This window comes from Triticum urartu, chromosome 3A (assembly GCF_056163025.1).
Source record: "Triticum urartu cultivar PI428250 chromosome 3A, HENAU_Tu73, whole genome shotgun sequence".
NCBI lineage: Eukaryota > Viridiplantae > Streptophyta > Magnoliopsida > Poales > Poaceae > Triticum > Triticum urartu.
In genome coordinates this window covers 630,213,001-630,240,797 of record NC_141875.1, presented here as the reverse complement: position 1 = coordinate 630,240,797, position 27,797 = coordinate 630,213,001, and the positions used below count along the sequence as shown (strand labels likewise).

Genomic DNA, 27,797 nt, shown 5'->3' with positions numbered 1-27,797 from the left:
GAGATCCTTCCAATTGCAGTGGGGAGGCCGAGGTAACGCTCAGAAAAAGCTTCGGAATGGACATTCAGAAGTTGTTTCAGACTTGCTTTGAGCGCCGCCGGTGTGTTAGGACTGAAATATATAGAACTCTTTGATATGTTTACACAATGACTGGAGGCCGCACCATAGATCGTGAGAATGTCATTCAATCTAGTTGCACTCTCGAGGGTCGCCTTGATGAAAATCAAACTATCATTAGCGAACAAAAGATGACTTACCCAAGGCGCTCTGTGATTCACTCTGATGCCACGATCAACGAAATTTCCATAGTGATTAACCAGAGCAGAGAAGCCTTCAGCACATAGCAAGAAAAGGTATGGCGAAACTGGGCAGCCCTGCCGAAGGCCTCTCGACGGGGTGAAGTAGGGCAGCAGCTCCCCGTTTACACGCACGGAGAAATGTACAGATGTGACACACTTCATGATCAGTCTCACCAAGCTGCCAGCAAATCCGAGCCTCAAAAGCATAGCTTCAAGAAAATGCCACTCGACTCGATCGTAAGCTTTCATCATGTCCAGTTTGATTGCACATGAGAAAATTTTCCCTTTCTTCCGTCTCTTCATCGTATGTACACTTTCAAATGCAACAAGAACATTGTCTGTGATCAAACGACCCGGGACGAAAGCACTTTGTTCTTCGCTAATAATCTCATCCATGCACGGCCTCAAACGATTGGTAATGGCTTTAACAGCAATCTTATAGAGTACTGGGCACAGAGCAATGGGTCGATATTGCGAGATATTCTGCGGGTGGCGTACCTTTGGGATTAAAGTGATGGAAGTGTCATTGAGTCCCGTCGGTAATTCACCACCATTTAAGAACTCCAATAGCGCCGGGACTATATCTTGCTTAAGAAGATCCCAATGGCGTTGGTAAAAACCTGCTGTAAATCCGTCCAACCCCGGCGCTTTTGACGGGGCCATCTGAAAGAGGGAAGCCCAGATCTCTGATTCGTCGAACGGTTTACAGAGAAGATCATTCATCACCGGCGTGACCCGGCGCGGTACATGCAATAACAGCTCATGACTGTTGCTGTACCCCTGAGACTTGTAGAGACTTTGATAAAAAGCAAGTATCTCTTCCTTATCCTCCTCCCCCGAAGCACAGACTGAGCCGTCAGACCACTGTAAGTTAGCGATCTTGTTGATTCGTTGGAATTGCTTAGCCTACGCTTGAAAGTAGGCCGTGTTGCGATCTCCCTCACGAAGCCAAGGGACACGTGATCGTTGCTTGAACCATATCTCCTCTAACTTTAATGCCTCTCGGAGCTTTGACATGGTAGCTTTTTCTTCATCTGAAGGGCCCCGTCCAACCGACTGTCTTCGCAGTCTGTCAAGTCGTTTTTGCAGCTGACGGACGGTCCTTGTTAAGCATCCGAATTCCCGAACCCCCCAAGGTGCTAGTTTATGTTGTAGGGCTTCTAGGGAGTTCATGACCCCGAGCAGACCCGGCTCCTTTACTTGTGCACGCCAAGTTTCAGTCACCAGCTGTTCATAGTCACTATGAGTTTGCCAGACGTTCTCATAGCGAAAGGGCTTCGAAACATGTCTGTTGGGTGGATGGTGTCGAAGATCCACCACTACAAAGCAGTGGTCAGATTCTAAGGAACACACATGGCGCACTGTAGCATGCTCGTACTTCTGTCGGAACTCCTCGTTAGCGAAAGCTCGATCAAGCCGAGCCTTGACATTTGCATTACCAGATTGTCGGTTGTCCCATGTGTAGGGAACCCCAGACCACCCCAAATCCTGGAAAGCACAATCACTGACAACATCGCGGAAAGCTCTCATTTGCCACTCCGGTCGAGTTGTACTGCTAAAATGCTCTTCCCCATAAAGGGTTTCGTGGAAATCACCCATACACAACCACTCAGAATGAGGTAAGCTGTGTAGGGTACGTAGGAATCGCCAGCTATGATGTCTGTTCTCTGCCCTCGGCGCTCCATAGAACCCGGTGAACCTCCAGTTCACCGAGGTGTTTAGTGCATCGCGGACCACAACATCGATATGGCTCGAGCTGTAGTTCTTGAGCTCCACTGTTACATCACGGGACCAAAAGAGGCCGATGCCCCCACTTAGTCCCTCGCTGTCCACAGCAAAACAGCCAGCAAACCCTAACATCTGCTGCAATTTTTCCACTCGTTTCCCTCGGATCTTTGTTTCCATGACAAAAACCAGAGCGGGGCCATCTTGCTTCACGACACTGCGAAGCTCGCGAACTGCCTCGGGGTTCCCAAGCCCCCGGCAGTTCCATCTTAGGCAAATCATTGCTTCGGGCAGGGCCGACTAGCAGCCTCTGCCGAAGATTCAGAATTCGTAGGTGTTGGTTTCTTTTTCTTAACCTCTCTCACTGTACCATCATTTTCCTCAGCATCATCTGCACCCTTCTGCATGGCTACATCTGAATGTTCTGCTTCCAAAGTATCAGCTGTAGCGTGATTTGTCAGAAGAGGCAAATCAATTCTGCGTTACACTTGAGCAGGAGCCTCCCCTTTTCGTTTCGGTGCAGTTCGTTTCGCTGGGGATGTGACCTCGGCCCCCTTCTCAGTTGCATTACTTGAGTTCCTTGTGTCATTCTTGCCTGATTTGGTCTGGTTGGTTTTCGAGGAACCTTCAGAAGATGCAGGTTTCCTTTTCTCTTCCGGCGGACGGAGACCCTTGCCAAACGGCAGATCGCCGTTTTCATCTCTCGTTCCAGGCGTCGGACAGAATAAGTCAGAGTGACCCAATCGGCCACACGAGAAGCAAAAGTGGGGGATGTTTTCATACTGTATGTCATATGGATCGATGCTGCCCCTCCTTGCAGAATTGATGACGATCCATCTCCTCAATGGCTTGGCTACGTCCAAAGTAACACGGGCACGCAGGTAGCCTCCCCCATGATCGAAGTGGGCCGAGCTAGCCTCCTTATCAATCTGCTTCGCGATGGCCTTGCACCAGGTTTCAGTGCGCAGATTGAACGGAAGATTGACGACACGGGCCCAAACCTTGAGTTTGCCGAATTTAAGTTCCGACGGGCACATGCACTCGTCGAACTCTGATAGAATTACTGCGTTCTTGCTGATGTGCCATGGGGATCCATCCCATACACGATCTCGATCTCGCTTCGTCGCAAACTCCGCTACAAACGTGTTCTCTCCCACGATCCGGAAGGCTAGACCCTTGGGATTACCCCAAGCAGGTCGGAGGGCGTTTGAGATAGTCTAGATGTGAAGTAAATTCCGATTCAGCACTTTTCCGGCCACAATCCACTTCTCTGGCGCCCCATCCACACGATCGTCTAGCACCAATGGCATCGCCTCTTCCTCTGTGATGTCGAGTTTCCCGAGTTGTTCCTCCAGGCGCGCCCTAGCCGATCCAGGCGACAGAGTTGCCCCTGCCGTCCCGCTTCCGCTGCCGGAGGGTGTCACCATCCCTCCCGCCGGCAGAATCCCAGGTGCGCCCCGCCGATCCAATTTGCGGGCGCCGTCAGGTCCGCCAAACCCTAATCGCCAGAGCGGTAGGGTTTACGGAAAACGCTACTTATAGTAAACCTATTTCAATCTTGTAACTTTACTATGAAGGGAATGGAAGAAAACTCAATGTTCCGTAATTCGTTACATACTAATCTCAATCTTTGTTATCTAGACTCATCAACCCGTGCATCAACAAGGGCTAGAATTTTACATAGATTAAATAACCAATATTGCAATTAAAACAAGTTATTACAGTACATATTTAGAAATAATATTATTTATACATGTACCTTTTTTTGCGATTGAAAGGGGGTTTGTATTAATCAAGCATCGACCATGTCTGCCTTACATAGGTCTAGCACATCTCCAGGCCCAGATCGAAACCATACCGCAGTACGCTTCTCACCTCTATCAAAGTTAGCCAAATAATGGCTTACATTATTTTGTTCTCTCCTAACATACTTTGACTAAAAACTCCCTTCCTTCATGGAGAAGGCTCTTAATCTCCTCAATTACCATGGAATGCACCGACCTGTCCTTGCTCATGCATTGGATAAGATTAGTGACGTCTCTGCAGTCGGACTGAATAATAATCGGCAGGGTTGTCCATTGAAGAGCAAGCTCAATCCCCTCCTTGCATGCAGCGATTTCTGCTTCCAGGAGAGACGCGCAAGTACGTAGCTGACGGCATGCAACAAATATGGGATTGCAATATAAGGGGGTGTTTGTTTCCAGGGATTTTTTTATGTAAAAACTAAAAAAAATCTTTCTTAAAGACTTTTTTGCCAAACGAAAGGGACTTTTTAGGGACTAAACTAGGCATTTGAGACTAAATGAAGAAGACTCTCAAAAAGAGTCCTTTTAAAACTTTTTGAGACTTTTCCAACAATGCTCCTCCATGCACCCATTGGCCCGTCATCCTATAGTGTTGTTTAATTGTTATTTTTCTATATGCCAGGAGCAACATGGTCATTTAATAACCTCTAGGAAGAGACTAGAGACTTTTTAATCTCTGAAAACAAACAGGGAGGGAGGGACATTTTAGGAATTAGAGATTTTTTAGTTGGGACTACAAAAAATCCTAGAACCAGAGAACTAAACACCACCCAAGCCACGCACTATCATACCTGCACATGCAGAATGGTGGCGCTCGCAAAACGACCCATCAACGTTGAGACTCGTCCAGCCCGCCAGCGGCGTCAACCAGCGTCGAAGCAGGTCCTTTGGCTGTATTACACATGCGATACTGATCAGGTCAGCGCCAACAACTATCTTCCCCTTTACGTGGTCTGCATGGGGCTCTGCTTGAATTGCCACTAGAGAGTTAACATAGCTATGAAGGAGTCAGTGTTGTGGCCGGACCACGTGTTGCTCGATGTCTAGGTCGTGGACGAACCCGACCACCTCTACACCCAGATCGCCATCAACTACGTCGTCTACAATCCCAACAAGAAGGTGGGTTTTCTTCCGAGCAACGATATATTTGGAATATATTTCAACTATAGGTTGTTGGACACTCAATACATCTTTATCCATGTCATCAGGGTACCAATTTTAGCATCCGTTGCAACGCGCTTCTAGTTATTCGAAGGTCTGCAGACACCATTGTTAAAAAACACTATACACACTCTCCTCTCTCCCTCATTTTGAATTTTGACTAGTGGTTGAGACGCCACCCAGTGACGCCGTTTAAGAGAAAGTTGTGTGCATATTTTCGTAAAAAAAATACATAGAGTCCTCGCCTCCATCTAAAAAAAATCTCAGGAAAAAATCCTCACCTTCATCTAAAAAAATAAAAAAATGCCACCGCAACCTACCAGCGAATGCCACTTTGTATAACCCTCCATTTAGAAAATATCAGAGGTCTTCACCTCCATCCAAAAAGGAAAAAATATTTTAAAAATAATACACACCTTCATTTAAAAAAATTCTAAAAAATTTCTCACCACGGCCAACCAGCTTGCGCCACGTGGCATAGCTGGTTGGGCACCCTTCATGCGTAGCTTAATGGGTTTAATGAGTGGACACACTCCTCTCTCTCTCTATTTTTTTAGTGGACACATTCATACTCTTTTTTTTCACCCAAATAATAACGCCCATACGGGCGGCATATTTGCACATCGCCCACACGTCTTGATCCACATTGATTCTGTTTTGCACGAATCCTAAAGAAATCTGTTAGAATCTGAGTGTCACGTGGGCATCATCGTGTGTGGGGGCATTGGAGAGTTTACCCACACGTCCCGTAGCACGCAGTTTGCCAGCGCTGTGTGGGCGAACTAGTTTCTGCCCACACAACCACCACCTAGTCCACGCGCGTGTGGGCGAACTGCTTTTTTCCCACACGACACTCGTATATTGTTTGATGGCAACTGCAGTTGCGCGTACGTGGCAACTAGGTAAACACACATGACAACTATGATTCGTTGCTAGACGACAACTGCAGTTGCGCGTATGTGACAACCAGATAAACACACATGACAAGTGTGATTAACCATACATGGCAACTACGGTTGGACCACACGTGGCAACTATTGTTTGACCATATGTGACAAGTAGTTAATCACACACGACAACTATGGTTTGATTACACGCGACAACTATCATAAATTAGACATGACAACTATAGTTAAACAAAACAGAAGGAGTTGACATGCTTTTACAATTACATTTGCCATCCCGGATAACTACATCTGTCATTTTGGATGGCAACAAAATCATCATCCTGCGGGTACCTAACGTAGCTGCGCCAGGACGTGTGGGTATATTTGCTTCGCGCCACATGCGCGGAGCGGGGATGAGTAGTATTTGTTGGACGTGTGACACGAAGTAGCTGCGCCTACACATGTGGGCAATTCTAATGTCCACCCACACATAGTCCATGTAGGTTGCCTCCTACTCACGCCACACACGATATGTGAGCGGATATCTAGTATGCCACACATGTGGGCGTAGACTTTTTTTTAAGAAAGACAACACTCCTACTCTCTCTCTCTTTTCTTTTGGAGTGGACACTCCTATTCTCTCTCTGTCTTCTCTTTTTTTTTTGAGCGGTACTCCTACTCTCTCGATCGATCCGCTTCGTCTATTCGCTCTCGGCCCACAGATGAAGAGCGCTCACACCTCACGGCCCAGCAGTCCAGCACTAGCCTCACTCCGAACCCAAACCCCTGCGATTTTGCCTCCTCCTCGGGTCTCGCCGTCGCCGTCGCCACCGCCACCGCCGTACAAGTCTGACCCCCCCCCCCCCCCCCCCCCCGCGCCACCGCTCCCCTCCCCGTCCGTACTCGCCCTCGCCAGGCCGGTGCCGCCCCTTCCTAACCGCCTCGTTCCTCGCCGCGCCGGCGCTCGCTTCGCCAGTTAGCGACAGAGGAAGGGAGTGGCGACGATGTCTTCGTGGGAGGACGAGGACTCCGCCGCCGCGTCGGCCGCGGCGACCACGGACGTGGAGCTGCTGAAGCGTGCTTGGCGCAACGAGAAGGCCGCGCCGGAGATCCTCCACTTCGACTCCGCCCTCGTCTCCCGCGCCCGCGAGCAGATCCAGCTCCTCGTTAGCCCTCCCACCCCTTCTCGCTTCACTGACTCTATTGGTTGCCCCCCGTTCTTCACAATTCGGAATGTTTCTGATTCTTGACGACCTGTGCGGTGAAACCAGGAGGAGACGCTCGATGACTTCACGGATAACGGCGTCGACGACCTGGTGGTCTCGCTCTACCAGATGGACCTCGACCGCACGCTCTTCCTGCTCCGCTCCTACCTACGGCTCCGCCTGCAGAAGGTCAAGTTGAATTCAGTCTCTGTAGTCTGTACCGCGCAGCGGTTCAGTTACTGACCGAAATGTTGCATCATTGGCAATTACTTGACCTCATCGTGCTGCTGTCTGTAGATTGAGAAGTACATGGCCCACATCGCCAATTCTGAGGACCTCTTGAGCCGGCTGTCGCAGCAGGAGCAGCGATTCGCCAAGAGGTACCTCTCTACTCGATTGGACCGTCTAGTGGTTGTTTGTGCTTGTTTTGTGGCTGAAGTAACGCTCCCTTGTTGGGTTTGATCTGTCGGAAGCTGCAAGGAGATCATGGAGAAGCATCTCGAGCAGTCGGTGCTGTCGAAGCTTCCCTACGGTTATGACTCGGTAACGAGGCAATCCTTGTCGAGCACGGAGGATGACATGGGTATTCCACTTGATCTTGAAATTAGCATGTTTCTTTGTCATACTTTACTACATCAGTTGTTTATAGCTTCAGCCATTACATAAGCTACTCAGTATGATGATTAGTACTTCACCATTTAAAGCCAGCTTGATATGTATCACATGTTGACATTTCATTCAGTTAATCTGTGACAAATAGGTTTTTTGGGTCCTGGTCAGGGTATCACTGACAAACATGCACCTACAACTTGATTTTGGATAACATAAATAAGTTGCCAGGTTCATAAAAAAGCCTCACTTGTACACTCATGCCTCTTGGAGTTTCATTTGGTGATATATAGTTCAGTTGGCCTGGAATATTCCTTCCTGAAAACTATGCTCATTAGTGAATAGTAATGGAGCAGTAAAAACAGTTTTCTAAGGATAAAATGGCCTGCCGCACTGGAATGTAACTGTTATTTGTTTAATAAAAGCATTTGATCATAGCAATGTGCTTTATAAGCAGCTTATCTTGAAGGTTTTAACATTCGTTTCTTGTCTCCTACCTGAGCTTGAAATCCCTGTATGCAATGTAGATTTATTGGAATCATCACGCTTGGCTTCATCATGTACTTAAATAATATTCTGATGCAATTTGGAAGTGAAAAGGCAAGTGCATGACTGCACATCATGATAGGGAAGCCTGGGGCAGTAGTTACAGAGCCGTAAGACGCTAAAATACATTACATGCAAATAGAGCATGACATGTTAGGAGAGTCAATCTTAGACTGTGATGGTGTGTCTTTCTATCATTTCTAAGATTAGTCAGCAGATTTTCACGTGCCCCCTCAGTCAGCCAAAGATTCATGCTGACGATTTTATATTTTGTACAATGGTTGCAAAATGTAACCCTAGTTCTCCAGTTACTGCTGTATATTCAGCTTAGCATTTTAACCTACCAGTCAGTAATAACCAACAATTGACATGGACGTTATGGAGCTGATTCAGTAGTCAGTACTGTATATAGGCATTAGCGAGAAAACCCGAACCTTACTTTTCAACAAGTGCCATGAGTACAATAAAGTTCATAGAATAGCTATGATGTCCAATGTTAACAACAGATGTTGGGACATCTTTTTTATTGTTCATGTACGTGTTTTTATTGTTGAAAATGTTTCTGTCCTTTTTGTTGCTGATTTGCTGAAGATGTGAGAGAAATGTGTTTGTAGCATGTAATCAGCTTTGAGACACTATCTCACTTGGTTTTCGAATGCCTTGTGCAGTTCCAGAGCCTCAGCTTGACACATTTGTCTTCTGCAAGACCAAGAGTGACGTAGGAGCATTCCAGCTAGATGACGTGTAAGTGCCCAAGCTCACATGGTTTTTGTCATTTCACTTCCTTGAACTGTGCTAACCTGTGGTGCTTGCTTCCATGAAGAGGGGAGGAAGTTGTGGATTTGGTTGCTGACGACCTGTATGTCCTTCGGTACAAGTCCATCAAGGGCCTTGTCGAGGCCGGCCGAATTGACCTTATTTGATGTGAGCCACAAGGCAGTATCAAACAGATTATCAATCCTCAGTGCCAGAATCTTCTGAATTCCTGGTAAGGTAGAAATGAAGCGTTTCAAATGTGTGTACTCCAGAATGAATTCCGTTAGGAGAACAGACCGTGTATGTATCAGTATTTTTTGCTTTGTCTGAATTGTCTCCAACTCATGTTCTTCAAGAATCAAGATTGTTATGTTGTTCATAAGGTCACCAGTTATCTCCAAAAGATTTTTCATTGTCTGACAACTTAAGTTCAGCATCAACCAACCAGCTGAATATTTGCTTTCGGCAGTGATCTATCTACATAGAAGGGGAGCCTTGGCGCAACGGTAAAGTTGTTGCCTTGTGACCATCAGGTCACGAGTTTGAGTTCTGGAAGCAGCCTCTAACAGAAATGTAGGGAAAGACTGCGTACTATAGATCCAAAGTGGTTAGACCCTTTCTTGGACCCTGCGCAATACATACAAACAGAAGAAAGGAGACCAATTGCATTGGACATGTATCTGCCTTTGTTGGCGGTCATTTAAAACTAGAGATCCCAATGGTGCAACTCCACCAAACTTTTGAAGCTCAATATTTGCTTTGACAAAAGTTTTAGCTGTTTCGCCATAAAATGATGATCCCGTGATAATTGATGAATTCCCAACGATCGGCAGGATGAACCGTGCTGCTGATTTAGAGCGCTGGTCGTGTACAAAAGAATTCCGTTGAATATGTGCCGCGATCAAAGTACTGACCCGCCGCCATGGCTGAGATGGCTCGCCGACGCCGACGCCGTGAACGCTCGAGCAATCGCATATCAGAAGCAGCAGCACGCACTGATGCACACATGACGCGGCAGTCGCCACGCTAGACGCCGAACCGACTCCGAGCTCAGCCCGTCGTGCACCCGGCGGCAATGGTCGTGCCGGCCGGCGTGGCCTACAACGCGGCCATCTCCCGCTGCTCCCGGGCCGGCCTGCACCCGCGCGCGCTCGCGCTGCTCCACGAGATGCGCGCCCGGGGCCACCACGCCGACGAGTACACCCTGCCGCCCGCCCTCAACTCCGCCGCGCTCCTCCGGCTCCCCGCCGACGCGCTCCACTGCCTCCTCCTCCGCGCGGGCCTCGCCGCGCACCTCCACGTCGCCAACGCGCTCGTCGACGCCTACGCCAAGCTGTCCCGCCACGGCGCCGCGCGGGCCGTGTTCGACGAAATGCCGCGCCGCGACGTGGTCACCTGGACCTCCCTCCTCACGGGGCTCGCGCGCTCCCGCTCCCACGACCCGGCCCTGCGGGTCTACCGCGACATGGTCGCCGCGGGCGTCGGCCCGGACGAGTTCGCCGTCGCGGCCGCGCTGAGCTCGTGCGCCGGGGCGACGGCGCTCGAGCTGGGCCGGTCGGTGCACGCCGCCGCGATCCGGCTCGCGCTCGACCCGTTCCTCTCCGTCGGGAACTCGCTGGTCTCCATGTACGCCAAGACCGGCTCGCTCGGCGAGGCCAAGAGGGTCTTCGACGCGATGCGGGTCCGGTGCGACCCCATCACGTGGACGGCGCTGATCGTCGGGTACGCGCAGAACGGCCGGGGCAGGGAGTCGCTGGAGATCTACGCGGAGATGGTCCGGTCCGGGTGCCGGCCGGACTACGTGACCTTCATCGGCCTTCTCTTCGCGTGCAGCCACGCCGGCCTGGTCGACGCCGGCCGGGCGCACTTCCGGTCCATGCAGGCCGACCACGGCATCGCGCCCGGGCCGGACCACTACGCGTGTATGGTGGACCTGCTCGGCCGCGCCGGGCGGCTCGACGAGGCCATGGACCTGCTGAACCGGAGCACGACGAGGCTGGACGCCACGGTCTGGAAGGCGCTGCTGGCCGCGTGCCGGACGCACCGGAACGCCGAGCTCGCCGAGCACGCCGCCGGGATGGTCTGGAGGCTCGACCCCACGGACGCCGTGCCGTACGTCATGCTGTCGAACCTGTACTCGCGGGCGGGGAGGTGGGGCGACGTGGCGAGGGTCCGGACGTCGATGAAGGCGAGAGGGATCACCAAGGAGCCCGGCTGCAGCTGGGTGGCGGCGAACGGCGTGACGCACCTGTTCTACGTGGAGGACCGAGGCCACCCGCGGGCGGCCGAGATCTACCGGAAGGTGGAGGAGATGACGGAGAGGATCCGCGGCCAAGGGTACGTGGCGGACACCGCCTGGGCGCTGCAGGACGAGGGGCCGGAGGGGAGGGAGAAGGGCCTGGCGCACCACAGCGAGAGGCTCGCCGTCGCGTTCGGGCTGCTCGCCGTGCCCGCCGGCGCGCCCATCCGCGTGTTCAAGAACCTCCGGGTGTGCGGCGACTGCCACGCCGCGATCAAGATGGTCGCCCAGGCGTACGGCAGGCAGATCGTGCTGAGGGACGCCAACTGCTTCCATCACATGAAGGATGGCGCGTGCTCGTGCGGCGACTACTGGTAGGTAGGTTCAGCCGGTGCACCGATAAGCTTCAAGTCGAGCATGAGCTAGCGCCAGCCATGGACAGCAGTGGCGGCCTCTTTTTCGTTGACACCTGCATTGTTTACAGTGGCGTAGCCACATCAGAGCCACGCCCCAGACCAAGCTCGTTGCTACAGTAACAAACAGTACTAAACAGTTCTACTGAAGCATCAAGCTGCTAACCTGGGGCCTAGCTACGCAGCTAGAGAATTGTCTCGCTAAATTGACCAGTGTATAATATCTTGTTAATAGCATGCTATAGCGTGTTATAACACACTAAGCATATTTTTAGGGGCGGCGTTATTTTGTATAGCGTGTTGTTTTTTTCCTTGTTTACAGCACACCACATCACATACACATTATGATGAACTAAGCATGAAACTTAGCATGCAACTAATCAAGTACTCCATGCTTGTATATGTACTTCCTTTGTACCGTAATATAGGTCTCTGGAGTAGCTGAGTATGATGTATGTATGTATCCTTCATCCTCTTGCAACCGTAGTTTCCAGATGGGAATATATCTCCGTTAAGGCAAGAACAGTACAGTACCGATCAAGAAAGAGGCCCCGAAAGCAGGGTATTGTAACAGCATGCAACTGCATCCCTCACGTACACGCATTGCCATTTCTGTTTAGATCATGGTCGACACAATCAAATAAAAGAGAAAAAAACTCTCCCAACGAATTTCTTTTAGAGATTGTAAATTCATCGAAGCAAATAACCGGATGTTGCTCACTTTGCTTATCAAGCACTCTGTGCCCAGGCTTCTCCTCGCCTCGCCTCCCGCAGCCACTATATACTGCGCGCTCACGCGAGTCTCTATCTTCCCGTCCACGCACCGTCTAAGAGCATCTCCAGCGGGCCCGGATTTAGCGCCGGCAGACACAGATCGAACCCGGCGCGCTGGGGGCGCCGGGGCGAGCGGTTTTGGCGCGAAAAAGCCGCGGGCCCGCCGCGTCAGCGACACCGCGCGTCTTCTTCCCCGAACGCTTCGGTTTCCCGCGGGGAATCAATGGCAAGGCTGTCGCCGGTCAGCCTTACCAGTGATTCCTCACGGGCGGCGCGTTCACGGGGCGGCGCCGACGCCTCCCCTCCCTCGCATGCGTACACACGGGGCGGCGCCGCTATATAAGCCGGTGGCCTCCCTCGCCTCTGGCTACATCAGCCACACGAGCCCTAGCCCGCCCTCTACCTCTCCCGAGCGCCGCTGCCGAGCCCTGCCTTTCCCGAGCGCTGCCGCCAAGCCCTCCCTCCCTCTCCCGATGGCCGAGCGATTCCCCGACGATGAGGCCGCAGCCAACGGCTTCGGCCGCCGATCTCTCCGCGAACAGGAGTCGTGGCTCCTGTTCTAGGCGAACATCCCGGCGCCGCCGGACATGCGCGCCAGGCCAACGGGGTGGAGACTCAGCAACGGGCGTTCTGACGTACCTCGAGGGCGGCAACGACCCGCCGTTGGCATACCCCCCGGCGAGGGCGGCTGCCACGGCCACGGCTCACCGCCGACGCGACGGGCAATGGTTGCCCAGGAGGTTCGGCGCCTCCTCTTCTTCCTCCTCCTCCCGCTCTTCCTCACACTCGCCCGGCGCTCCGGCGCTGCTCGGCGTCAAGGCCGAGCCCGCGATGGAGACGCCGCTCGACCGACGCACTCGCAGCGCCGGCATCGTCATCAATGAGGGCGGCCGGCGCGCCCCCTCATTGGCTCCTCCGCGCTTCGTCAAGTCCAAGACGGAGCCGGGCCTGGCGCCAGTGAAGACAGAGCCGGGCCTCCCCGCGGTGAAGACGGAGCACGGCGCCGACGTCTAGCTCGACGACGACGTGACCCTAGAATGGGCGCGCGCAGACTCCCTGAAGATGGTGAGGGAGCGCCAGTGCGCCGCCCTGCGGCGATTCGCGCAGCGCCGCCGGGGCTGCGACGAGGGAGGAATCGTCACTACTAGGAAAACTCTTACCAGTAGCGCTGGTTTTTGAGCTACCAGTAGCGCGGGCACCAGCGCTATTGCTACGGCGCTACAACTATTTTACAGCAGTAGTGCTTGTTTAAACCAGCGCTACTGCTATCTGTATCTAGCAGTAGCGCGCCTCTGTCCATCGCTACTGCTAATAGTAGTAGCGTGGGCTTCAAAAAAACGCTACTGGTAAGCAGCGCTGCTACTACTCCAATACCCCACTGTTGGAAATATGCCCTAGAGGCAATAATAAATTGGTTATTATTATATTTCCTTGTTCATGATAATCTTTTATTATCCATGCTAGAATTGTATTGATAGGAAACTCAGATACATGTGTGGATACATAGACAACACCATGTCCCTAGTAAGCCTCTAGTTGACTAGCTCATTGATCAATAGATGGTTACGGTTTCCTGACCATGGACATTGGATGTCGTTGATAACGGGATCACATCATTAGGAGAATGATGTGATGGACAAGACCCAATCCTAAGCCTAGCACAAAGATCGTGTAGTTCGTTTGCTAAAGCTTTTCTAATGTCAAGTATCATTTCCTTAGACCATGAGACTGTGCAACTCCCGGATACCGTAGGAGTGCTTTGGGTGTGCCAAACATCACAATGTAACTGGGTGGCTATAAAGGTACACTACAGGTATCTCCGAAAGTGTCTGTTGGGTTGGCACGAATCGAGACTGGGATTTGTCACTCCGTGTAAATGGAGAGGTATCTCTGGGCCCACTCGGTAGGACATCATCATAATGTGCACAATGTGATCAAGGAGTTGATCACGGGATGACGTGTTACGGAACGAGTAAAGAGACTTGCTGGTAACGAGATTGAACAAGGTATCGGGATACCGACGATCGAATCCCGGGCAAGTATCGTACCGCTAGACAAAGGGAATTGTATACAGGATTGATAAAGTCCTTGACATCATGGTTCATCCGATGAGATCATCATGGAGCATGTGGGAGCCAACATGGGTATCCAGATCCCGCTGTTGGTTATTGACCGGAGAGTTGTCTCGGGCATGTCTGCATGGTTCCCGAACCCGCAGGGTCTACACACTTAAGGTTCGATGACCCTAGGGTCATAGGGAAAGTATGTACGCGGTTACCGAATGTTGTTCGGAGTCCCGGATGAGATCCCGGACGTCGCGAGGAGTTCCAGAATGGTCCGGAGGTAAAGATTAATATATAGGAAGTATGGTTTTGGCCACCGGAAGTGTTCCGGGCATCACCGGTAGTGTACCGGGACCACCGGAGGGGTCTGGGGGTCCACCAGGTGGGGCCACCAGCCCCGGAGGCTTACATGGGCCAATAGTGGGAAGGGACCAGCCCCTAGGTGGGCTGGGGCGCCTCCCACCAAGGCCCAAGGCGTCCTCAAGGGGAGAGGGGGCAAACCCTAGGCGCAGATGGGCCCTAAGGCCTACCCTAGGTGCGCCCCCCTCTCTCTCCCCCTTGGCCGCCTCCCAGTTGGGATCTAGGGGCTGCCGCCACCCCTAGGGAGGGAACCCTAGGTGGGGGCGCAGCCCCTCCCCTCCCCCTATATATACTTTAGCAAAGGGGGCAGCCCAACACGCGATTCAATCTCCCTGTTGGCGCAGCCCTACCCCTCTTCCTCCTCGTCTCTCGTAGTGCTTGGCAAAGCCCTGCTGGAGTCCCGCGCTCCTCCACCACCACCACGCCGTCGTGCTGCTGCTGGATGGAGTCTTCCCCAACCTCTCCTTCTCCCCTTGCTGGATCAAGGCGTAGGAGACGTCACCGGGCTGTACGTGTGTTGAACACGGAGGTGCCGTCCGTTCGGCACTAGGATCATCGGTGATTTGGATCACCACGAGTATGACTCCATCAAACCCGTTCACTTGAACGCTTCCGCTTAGCGATCTACAAGGGTATGTAGATGCACTCTCCTTCCCCTCGTTTGTAGATTACTCCATAGATTGATCTTGGTGATGCGTAGAAAATTTTGAATTTCTACTACGTTCCCCAACAGTGGCATCATGAGCTAGGTCTATGCGTAGTTTCTATGCACGAGTAGAACACAAAGCAGTTGTGGGCGTTGATTTTGTCAATTTACTTGCCGTTACTAGTCTTATCTTGATTCGGCGGCATCGTGGGATGAAGCGGCCCGGACCGACCTTACACGTACTCTTACGTGAGACTAGTTCCACCGACTGACATGCACTAGTTGCATAAGGTGGCTAGCGGGTGTCTGTCTCTCCCACTTTAGTCGGATCGGATTCGATGAAAAGGGTCCTTATGAAGGGTAAATAGAAATTGGCATATCACGTTGTGGTTTTGGCGTAGGTAAGAAACGTTCTTGCTAGAAACCTATAGCAGCCACGTAAAAACTTGCAACGACAATTAGAGGACGTCTAACTTGTTTTTGCAGCATATGCCTTGTGATGTGATATGGCCAAAAGGATGTGATGAATGATATATGTGATGTATGAGATTGATCATGTTCTTGTAATAGGAATCACGACTTGCATGTCGATGAGTATGACAACCGGCAGGAGCCATAGGAGTTGTCTTAATTTATTTATGACCTGCGTGTCAACATAAATGTCATGTAATTACTTTACTTTATTGCTAAAGCGTTAGCCATAGTAGTAGAAGTAATAGATGACGAGACAACTTCAAGAAGACACGATGATGGAGATCATGATGATGGAGATCATGGTGTCATGCCGGTGACAACGATGATCATGGAGCCCCGAAGATGGAGATCAAAAGGAGCAAAATGATATTGGCCATATCATGTCACTATTTGATTGCATGTGGTGTTTATCATGTTTTACATCTTATTTGCTTAGAACGACGGTAGCTTAAATAAGATGATCCCTCACTAAAATTTCAAGAAAGGTGTTCCCCCTAACTGTGCACCATTGCGAAGGTTCGTCGTTTTGAAGCACCACGTGATGATCGGGTGTGATAGATTCTAACGTTCGAATACAACGGGTGTAAGCTAGATTTACACAGCAAAAACACTTAGGTTGACTTGACGAGCCTAGCATGTACAGACATGGCCTCGGAACACGGAATACTGAAAGGTCGAGCATGAGTCGTATAGAAGATACGATCAACATGAAGATGTTCACCGATGTTGACTAGTCCGTCTCACGTGATGATCGGACACGGCCTAGTTGACTCGGAACATGTTTCACTTAGATGACTAGAGGGATGTCTATCTGAGTGGGAGTTCATTAAATGAACTCAATTATCATGAACATAGTCTAAATTGTCTTTGCAAATATGTTGTAGATAAATAGCTCACGTTGTAGCTCCCTGTTTCAATACGTTCCTAGAGAAAGACCAAGTTGAAAGATATTGTAAGCAATGATGCGGACTAGGTCCGTAGTCCGAGGAGTGTCCTCACTGCTACACAGAAGGCTTACGTCTTTGATGCACCGCTCGATGTGTAAACCCCTACAACGTCGTCTGTGGATGTTGTGAACACCTGACAGACACATCCTGATGACTACTTGATAGTTTAGTGCACCATACTTTACGGCTTAGAATCGGGATTCCAATGACGTTTTGAACGCCATAGAACATATGAGATGTTCCAAGAGCTGAAATTGGGATTTCAGGCTCATGCCCGTGCTGAGAGGTGTGAGACCTCTGACGAGTTCTTTTGCCATCAAGATGGAGGAGAATAGCTTAGCTAGTGAGCATGTGCTCAGAATGACTGGGTGCTACAATCACTTAAATCAAGTGGGAGTTAAAATTCCAGATAAGATAGTGTTTGATGGAGTTCTCTAGACACTATCACTAAGCTACTAGATCTTCGTGATGAACTATGACATGCAAGGGATGGAGTTGATCCCGGAGCTGTTCGCGGTGCTTAAGACCGTAAAGGGTAGAAATCAAGAAGGAGCATCAAGTGTTGATGGTTTAACAAGACCACTGGTTTCAAGAAGGGCAAGGCCTAGAAGGGAAACTTCATGGATGGCAAACCAGTTGCCGCTCCAGTAAAGGAACCCAAGGTTGAACCCAAACCCGAGACTAAGTGCTTCTATTGTAAAGGGGACGGTCACTGGTAGCGGAATTACCCCAAATGCATGGTAGATAAGAAGGCTGGCAACTTCAACAAAGTATATACGTGTTATTAATGTGTACCTCGCTAGTACTCCTGGTAGCACCTGGGTATTGGATACCGGTTCAGTTGCTATTACTGGTGACTTGAAGCAAAAGCTACGGACTAAATGGAGACTGGCTAAGGGCGAGGTGACGATGTGTGTTGGAAGTGTTTCCAAAGTTGATGAGATCACCATCGCACGCTCCATCTGCCTTCGGGATTAGTATTGAACCTAGATAAATGTTATCAGGTGTCTACGTTGAGCATGAATATGATTAGATCATGTTCATTGCAATACGGTCATTCATTTAAGTTAGAGAATAATGGTTATTCTGTTTACATGAATGATACCTTTCATGGTCATGCACCATATGTGAATGGTTCATTGAATCTCGGTTGTGGTAATACACATGTTCACGCCAAAAGATGTAGAGTTAATAATGATAGTACCACTTTCTCGTGGCACTGCCGCTTAGGTCATATTGGCGTAAGATGCGTGAGGAAACTCCATGTCGATGGATGTTTGGAGTCACTTGATTTTGAATCGCTTGACACATGCGAGCCATGCCTCATGGGCAGGATGACTAAGACCCCGTTTTCAGGTACAATGAAACGGGCAAGTGACTTGTTGGAAATCATACATGCAGATGTGTGTGATCCAATGAGAATTGGAGCATGCGGTGGATATCGCTATTTTCTCATCTTCACTGACGATTTGAGTAGATATAGGTATATTTACTTAATGAAGCACAAGTCTGAAACGTTTGAAAAGTTCAAGCGATTTCAGAGTGAAGTTAAGAATCATCATAACAAGAAGATCAAATTCCTACGATCTGATCAATGAGAATATCTGAGTTATGAGTTTGGCAAACACTTAAGACATTGTGGAATCGTTTCACAGTTGAAGCCACCTGGAACACCACTGGGTTATGGTGTGTCCGGACATCGTAATCGAACCTTATGAGATATGGTGTGATCTACCGTTTTCATTTTGAGGTTATGCGTTAGAGACAGCTGCATTCACTTTAGATAGGACACCATCTAAGTCCGTTGAGATGACGTCATAAGAACATTGGTTTGTCAAGAAACCAAAGTTGTCGTTTCTTAACATTTGGGGATGCGATGCTTAAGGCTTCAGCCGGAGAAGCTCGAACCCAAAGCGGACAAACACATCTTCATAGGATAACCAAAGGTGACAGTAGGGTATACCTTCTATCTCAGATCCGAGGGCAAATTGTTTGTCGCTAAGAATGGGTCCTTTCTCGAGAAGGAGTTTCTCTCGAAAGAATTGAGTGGGAGGAAGATAGAACTTGATGAGGTTGTCGAACCTTTACTTCAACCAGAGAGTGATGCAACATAGAAAGATGTTTTCTGTGGCACCTACGTCTGTTGAAGAGGAAGTTAATGATAGTGATCATGAAGCTTCAGATCAAGTTGCTATCGAACCTCGTAGGTCGACAAGGATATGTACTACTCCTGAGTGGTACGGTAATCCTGTCTTAGATATCATGTTGTTAAACAACAATGAACCTACGAGCTATGGAGAAGCGATGGTGGGCCCATATTCCGAAAAATGGTTAGAAGCCATGAAATCCGAGATAGGATCCATGTATGGACTTTGGTGGACTTGCCCGTTGATCGGAAAGCCATTAAGATAAATGTATCTTTAAGAAGAAGACGGACGTGGGTGGTAATGTTACCGTCTATGAAGCTCGACTTGTGGAAAAGAGTCTTTTCACAAGTTCAAGGAGTTGACTATGATGAGAATTTCTCACCCGTAGCGATGCTTAAGTCCGTCGGAATCATGTTAGCATTAGCTGTATTTTTCGATTATGAAATCTTACAGATGGATGTCAAAACAAGTTTTCTTACCAGTTTTCGTAAGAAAAGTTGTATGTGATACAATAAAAGGTTTTGTCGATCCTAAGGATGCTAAAAGGTATGCTGGCTCCAGCAATCCTTCTATGGACTAGAGCAAGCATCTCGGAATCGGAATATATGTTTTGATGGAGTGATCAAAGCTTTTAGGTTTATACAATGTTTGCTAGAAACTTGTATTTACAAGAAAGTGAGTGGGAGCACTACAACATTTCTGATAAGTATATGTGGATGACATATTGTTGATCTGAAATAATGTAGAATTTCTGGAAAGCATAAATGGTTGTTTGAAGAGTATGTTTCAAAGGAAGACCTGGATAAAGCTGCTTACATACTGGGCATCAAGATCTATAGAGATAGATCAAGACGCCTAATGATACTTTCAAAGAACGCACACCTTGACATGTTTTTGAAAGAGTTCAAAATAGATCAGTCAAATAAGGGGTTCTCACCTGAGTTGTAAGGTGTGAAGTTGAGTAAGACTCAAAGATTGACCACGGCAGAAGAAAGAGGAAGGACGAAGGTCGTCCCCTATGCTCTTGTCATAGGCTCTATACGGTATGCCATGCTGAGTACCGCACCTGATGTGTGCCTTGCCACATGTCTGGCAAGAGGGTACAAAGGTGATCTAGGAGTAGATCACCGGATAGCGGTCAAAAATTATCCTTAGAAGAATAAGGAAATGTTTCTCGGTTATGGAGGTGATAAAGAATTCGACGTAAAGAGTTACGTCGATGCAAGCTTAACACCTATCTGGATAGCTCTGAGTAGAGATACCGGATACGTATAATGGAGCAACAATTTGGAATAGCTCCAAGTGGAACGTGGTAGAAGCATCTACGATATGACATAAAGTTTTGCGAAGTACATAGGGATCTGAATATGGCAAGACCCGTTGACTACAACCTCTCTCACAAGCATAACATGATCAAACCCAGAACTGTTTGAGTGTTTATCACATAGTGATGTGAACTAGATCATTGAGTCTAGTAGACTTTTGGATGTTGGTCACATGGCGATGTGACCTGTGAGTGTTAATCACATGGCGATGTGAACTAGATTATTGACTCTAATGCAAGTGGGAGACTGTTGGAAATATGCCCTAGAGGCAATAATAAATTGGTTATTATTATATTTCCTTGTTCATGATAATAGTTTATTATCCATGCTAGAATTGTATTGATAGAAAACTCAGATACATGTGTGGATACATAGACAACACCATGTCCCTAGTAAACCTCTAGTTGACTAGCTTGTTGATCAATAGATGGTTACGGTTTCCTAACCATGGACATTGGATGTCGTTGATAACGGGATCACATCATTAGGAGAATGATGTGATGGACAAGACCCAATCCTAAGCCTAGCACAAAGATCGTGTAGTTCGTTTGCTAAAGCTTTTCTAATGTCAAGTATCATTTCCTTAGACCATGAGATTGTGCAACTCCTGGATACGTAGGAGTGCTTTGGGTGTGCCAAACGTCACAACGTAACTGGGTGGCTATAAAGGTACACTACAGGTATCTCCGAAAGTGTCTGTTGGGTTGGCACGAATCGAGACTGGGATTTGTCACTCCGTGTAAACGGAGAGGTATCTCTGGGCCCACTCGGTAGGACATCATCATAATTTGCACAATGTGATCAAGGAGTTGATCACGGGATGGTGTGTTACGGAACGAGTAAAGAGACTTGCCGGTAACGAGATTGAACAAGGTATCGGGATACCGACGATCGAATCTCGGGCAAGTATCGTACCGCTAGACAAAGGGAATTGTATACGGGATTGATAAAGTCCTTGACATCGTGGTTCATCCGATGAGATCATCGTGGAGCATGTGGGAGCCAACATGGGTATCCAGATCCCGCTGTTGGTTATTGACCGGAGAGTTGTCTCGGGCATGTCTGCATGGTTCCCGAACCCGTAGGGTCTACACACTTAAGGTTCGATGACGCTAGGGTTATAGGGAAAGTATGTATGCGGTTACCGAATGTTGTTCGGAGTCCCGGATGAGATCTCGGACGTCATGAGGAGTTCCGGAATGGTCCGGAGGTAAATATTAATATATAGGAAGTATGGTTTTGGCCACCGGAAGTGTTCCGGGCATCACCGGTAGTGTACCGAGACCACCGAAGGGGTCCGGGGGTCCACCAGGTGGGGCCACCAGCCCCGGAGGCTTACATGGGCCAATAGTGGGAAGGGACCAGCCCCTAGGAGGGCTGGGGCGCCTCCCACCAAGGCCCAAGGCGTCCTCAAGGGGAGAGGGGGCAAACCCTAGGCGCAGATGGGCCCTAAGGCCCACCCTAGGTGCGCCCCCTCTCTCTCCCCCTTGGCTGCCTCCCAGATGGGATCTGGGGGCTGCCGCCACCCCTAGGGAGGGAACCCTAGGTGGGGGCGCAGCCCCTCCCCTCCCCCTATATATACTTGAGCAAAGGGGGCAGCCCAACACGCGATTCAATCTCCCTGTTGGTGCAGCCCTACCCCTCTTCCTCCTCGTCTCTCGTAGTGCTTGGCGAAGCCCTGCTGGAGTCCCGCGCTCCTCCACCACCACCACGCCGTCGTGCTGCTGCTGGATGGAGTCTTCCCCAACCTCTCCTTCTCCCCTTGCTGGATCAAGGCATAGGAGACGTCACCGGGCTGTACGTGTGTTGAACACGGAGGTGCCGTCCATTCGGCACTAGGATCATCGGTGATTTGGATCACGACGAGTACGACTCCATAACCCTGTTCACTTGAACGCTTTCGCTTAGTGATCTACAAGGGTATGTAGATGCACCCTCCTTCCCCTCGTTGCTAGATTACTCCATAGATTGATCTTGGTGATGCGTAGAAAATTTTGAATTTCTGCTACGTTCCCCAACAGTGGCATCATGAGCTAGGTCTATGCGTAGTTTCTATGCACGAGTAGAACACAAAGCAGTTGTGGGCGTTGATTTTGTCAATTTACTTGCCGTTAGTAGTCTTATCTTGATTCGGCGGCATCGTGGGATGAAGCGGCCTGGACGACCTTACACGTACTCTTACGTGAGACTGGTTCCACCGACTGACATGCACTAGTTGCATAAGGTGGCTAGCGGGTGTCTGTCTCTCCCACTTTAGTCGGATCGGATTCGATGAAAAGGGTCCTTATGAAGGGTAAATAGAAATTGGCATATCACCTTGTGGTTTTGGCGTAGGTAAGAAACGTTCTTGCTAGAAACCTATAGCAGCCACGTAAAAACTTGCAACAACAATTAGAGGACGTCTAACTTGTTTTTGCAGCATATGCCTTGTGATGTGATATGGCCAAAAGGATGTGATGAATGATATATGTGATGTATGAGATTGATCATGTTCTTGTAATAGGAATCACGACTTGCATGTCGATGAGTGTGACAACCGGCAGGAGCCATAGGAGTTGTCTTAATTTATTTATGACCTGCGTGTCAACATAAATGTCATGCAATTACTTTACTTTATTGCTAAAGCGTTAGCCATAGTAGTAGAAGTAATAGATGACGAGACAAATTGAAGAAGACACGATGATGGAGATCATGATGATGGAGATCATGGTGTCATGCCGGTGACAACGATGATCATGGAGCCCCGAAGATGGAGATCAAAAGGAGCAAAATGATATTGGCCATATCATGTCACTATTTGATTGCATGTGATGTTTATCATGTTTTACATCTTATTTGCTTAGAACGACGGTAGCTTAAATAAGATGATCCCTCACTAAAATTTCAAGAAAGGTGTTCCCCCTAACTGTGCACCGTTGCGAAGGTTTGTCGTTTCGAAGCACCACGTGATGATCCGGTGTGATAGATTCTAACGTTCGAATACAACGGGTGTAAGCCAGATTTAAACCAGATTCGCCGGTACCATTGGCTGTCCCGCAACATGGATTAATGGCGCATGTTTCATCGGTACACGGTCAACCTTGGTCGAAGGCGGCTGGCTACTAGAACCAACATTGCCAGCTTTATTGGATTTTCTCGCCGCTGGTCTTTTCCTCTGCTTCTTCTTGGGCTCAGGTGGTGGTGGGTCTGTTAGACCCTCCTTGAGCACCACCCCTAGTGTTGTCGGGCTCAGCTTTGGACGACTCTTGCTAATCAGTTGAGCTTTGGTGGAGCCGGCATCTGGAGGCGTGTCCTGCGAGGATTGCATGAACAAAGACTTCTTGCACTCCTGGGGACGTCCCGGCTCTGGTACATGCATCTCATATTCATATGGTTGACTCATTGTTACATCGTTGTCAAAGGCAGTATTGAAATACTGGTTAGGGTCATCGTCGGCCTCCTCCATGTCATGATCCCTATCCTCTTCCATGGGGCAGATGGCATCATCTGTCGGCGGAACGGTTGGCCCTCCTTCCTCATGTCTCTCGATCTCAGCAAGCAGCACCGACGATGGTTGTGCTTGTGTAGGTGGTGTTGTGGTCATACCTTCCTGAGGTCCCATTGGTGTGCTCCCGGCCACCTCGACACGAAGAAGATTTTTCGGCCACAGGATCAGCCAATTTTTTCATTTCCCAAGCTGCGTGGGGGTCTCGTCATCCTCTCCATCGGTTTGTATCGGATGAGGGAGACCCTCGTAGCCCGCTTTCACACTCGCCATGGAGACCCTTAAGGCGTTATCAGGCATCTGCCGGCGGTGAAACAATCGATCCTTAGGCTTCACTATAGTACCCTTCCCCACATCCACCAACCCGCCCTTCATGTTGTAAAGGAGGGTGCACGGAGTGGAGTCGGCCTACAAAGACATATACGTGCGGCGTCAGAGATCCAAAAAGAACAGCAACTGAAGATTAATTAATTAGTTGAGTTGATGAAGGTGCGACGACGCATATTTACCGTGAGGGCGTCGAGCTCAGCCAATGTCAACGGCCCGACATTCAAGCCAGAGACGGAGCTAGGGCTGCTATGAGAGCTGGGCGGAGGAGCAGGTGCCACTGGAGGAGGTGCGCCGGTTGCCATACTAGGTACGGGTATGGGTGCGGTGTTCATTGAGTTGCTCTCGCTGAAGCTGGGCATGGGAAAATCACTTGGTGGCGCGTTTGGATTTTGTTGCACCCATGTGACCACTGTTGGAATCAAGCTTGTAAAGGCAGCCACCATATCATCTCTACAGGCAGCGATTATCTCAGCTTTGGTCTCAACTTTTGCTTTCTCCATCGCCCGTGCCACCTTCTCGTCGATAGTCACTTGACTGAACTTCTTTCTCTGTCTTTTGGCCTCGGGGTCCTCGTTATAATAGTACTTCCAAGTGGCCCCATCCCTGTCGCCATGCACACATCCATATTGCGGCCGTTGGCCGGGCGGGTGTCCCATCATTATGTTCATGGCCCGGTTGAAAGGAGTGTCCCACTTGTACTTCGTCGACGACTGAGTCGACGAGTCACTCTCGGCCGCAAGCTTGTGTTGCTCTCTCTGCAAAATGGACCGTGAATCATTTACGAATACGACTAGAATGTAGTAGACTTCGTTGATCAGAACCTAATATGTAAGGTGGTAAAAAGGATAATTACCACTAATCTCATGAATTGCCTAGTCGGCCCGTCGGTGAAAAAAATCTTTTTCTTGGGGTCCCACGAGAATCGGGCCCTGATGAAGTCGTGCTCCTGCTGGTCGGTGAACTCAGCCAATGGGTCTGGGATCCCCTGACGTTCACTTTCTGCGTCCTCCTTAGCCCACACAGGCCTCTTTCCCGTGTAACCACGACTTCCAAGGCGGTGGTTCCCCATGTTCTTTGCCTGCAGCTGCTTGCCTCTCTCCGACCTGGCCTTGGCAGCTTCTTCATTGCAAGTCTCCTTGAACCTTTCAAAGTCCTCTATCGTAATTTTCGGATTGTCTACAACAATCTCGGCGTAGGTTTCATTCTCTTGAATCGCCCTTTTCACCCTAGTTTTCCAAGCGCTCAATGCATTGCTGAACTTCCCTAGGGCTTTGTTGTTGATTTTTTTCATGCCCTCATCATCCCATGGGTCGACATCGTCTTTCCGACTAGGGAACTGGAATCTTGCGTGCAACCTAGTTAGAAGCAGCTTCTTCAAATGTTCATTCTTCCATATTTTTGTGTCGTTGATGTTAGTGGTATCCTGTAGGATGCATCCTAGTTGGTTGCCGTAACACGCTGCCACTTCTCGCGGCTCTATTGGCTCGAACTTGCCAGGGTGCACCGCCGTGACCACCATTCTTCCGGTGCTGAGCTCATTTGGGCGTCGTGTCCTCTTTTCCTTCTGTCCCTCACTGGCTTGGGAGGTCCCACCTTCCATGCTGCAGTTAGGAACATCATCAGCGCCAGTCTCAGTGCCGGTGTCGTTGGTGGCATCAGTGTTGGCGCCGGCGCCGGTGCCACCACCATCGTCATCCGTTATGACAAGGCGGTCCGGACACCCAGCTTGCTGTCCCTCCTGATCCGCCAGAAAGTCGAGGTAGGCGTGTGCTTGACCTAATTGGGCCTGAGAACCTCCGACCTCATCGGTGTCGGTCATGTTTCCTAGGGTTCAATGTTGTAGTGGTTTAATATAAAGTGAATAATGAAAAAAGTGACCTTTGTTTTGCCGGAAATGCCGTTTCATTCCCGTCGCGACAAATCTCAAGCACTCGATATGTCCAATTTCTAGCACAAGTCATGCCGAAATTCACGGAAAATTTCGGCATGACCTTTGCTAGAAAGTGCACATATAGAGGGCCTGAAATTTGCCAGAATGGAAATGAATCAACATTTCCGGCAAAACATAGGTCACTCGCAATCGGGAAATTAATCAACAACCAAAGTCCGGTAGAACTACAACAGCACAACAATATAGGATGCTCACTATAGCAGGACAACAACCACATGCACATGTACTCTCCTCTAGCATCTGCATGGACAGAGCTCTATATAGTGTGGGTTTTGGGATGCTCACTATTTGCCTGTCGAGGATGAGGGTGTGGTGTCGATGATCTTCAAGCGGCGTCGTCGAGCGGCACTTCGGTGATCTACCTGTGCGTCAATCATTCACGAGATAAATTATTGTAGACACACAAGATAAATTATTGTAGACACACAAGATCAATTGTGGACCTACAATCTGCCTAATAAAATGTTCATTTTCATTTTATTTACTCTATAAACAAACTAAACACTCATTTTCATTTAATCTAGCAACAAAATTCAAAACAAGCATATTAACAGCATTCTAACAATAGGCATTTTAACAGCAAGCATTTGAACAACATGCATTTTAACAGCAAGCATTTGAACACTCCAACAATAGGCATTTTAACAGAAATTGAACACTCTAACAACACACATTTGAACACTCTAACAACAGACTTTTAACACTCTAACAACATGCATTTTAACAGCATTCAACATGTGGACAGCAAGCATTTGAACAAAACAAGCATATGAAAAGGGAGGGAAGAGGGGGTGGCACACCTTGGCCGGGGTTGGGATCAGGGTCGGGGTCGCCGGGGCAGAGGGGCCGGGTGCACCTAGGTCGGGGTCGCCGGGGTAGAGGAGCCGGGGTCCTTCTCCTCCTCGTCGATCTGCAGAGAGACCAAATTTGGTCAGAGAGAGAGAGAGCAGGGGCGGCACGGGGGGAGGGGTCAGGCTAGGGGTGCACCTAGGGCAGGGGGTAACACGGGAGGAGGGAGCGTCGGGGTGGCCAGTGGCCTGCGTCGAGGTCAGGTGCGGCGCGCGTCGACGGCGGCGTGGGCAGGTGCGGGCATCGGCGGTGGCGTGGGCGGGTGCGGGCGTCGGCGGCATGGGCGGGTGCGGGCGTTGGCAGTGGCGTGGGCGGGCGGGCGTCAGCGGCGTGGGCGGGTGCGGGCGTCGGCGGTGGCGAGAGAAAGGGGATTCGAGCGAGAGTGAGAGAGAGGAAAGAGATAGGATCTAGCGGACAGTGCTGTAGGCAACTTAGCTATAGCGCGTGTTGGCAAAACGCGCTATAGCTAAGTTAGTTATAGCGCTGCCCAAGCCAAAACGCGCTACCGCTATTTTTTTTAATTTTTTTCTTAGCTATAGCGCTGCCCAGGCCAAAACGCGCTACCGCTATTTTTTTTAATTTTTTATTTTTCTTAGCTATAGCGCTGCCCAGGCCAAAACAAGCTACTGCTAATTTTTTTTTCTTTTTCTTTTTATTTTTGATATTCCACAAACTTTCTTCCTTTTATTTCATTTATATTTCTCCTTTTATATTTATTATTCTTTTACTTTTTTTCTTTTTCTTTTTCATATTCCACAAACTTCCTTCCTTGTTCTTTTTTATTTTTCTTTCATTTTAGTTT

The 27,797-nt window shown here is 49.4% G+C and overlaps 1 protein-coding gene and 1 pseudogene across 1 annotated transcript; both read left to right on the top strand.

The window, feature by feature from the left end:
• The first annotated feature begins 6,612 nt into the window (after positions 1 to 6,612).
• Positions 6,613 to 9,405, top strand: SLD5 (DNA replication protein-like protein). The gene is made up of 6 exons (XM_048709577.2): positions 6,613 to 7,043; positions 7,149 to 7,271; positions 7,380 to 7,462; positions 7,556 to 7,665; positions 8,906 to 8,981; positions 9,061 to 9,405. Exons 1-6 carry the CDS (start codon positions 6,882 to 6,884, stop codon positions 9,158 to 9,160), a joined length of 654 nt encoding a protein of 217 aa, XP_048565534.1. The 5' UTR covers positions 6,613 to 6,881; the 3' UTR covers positions 9,161 to 9,405.
• Positions 9,406 to 9,559: 154 nt separating this feature from the next.
• LOC125545575 (pentatricopeptide repeat-containing protein At2g03880, mitochondrial pseudogene) lies at positions 9,560 to 12,046 on the top strand (annotated as a pseudogene).
• Positions 12,047 to 27,797: the final 15,751 nt, after the last annotated feature.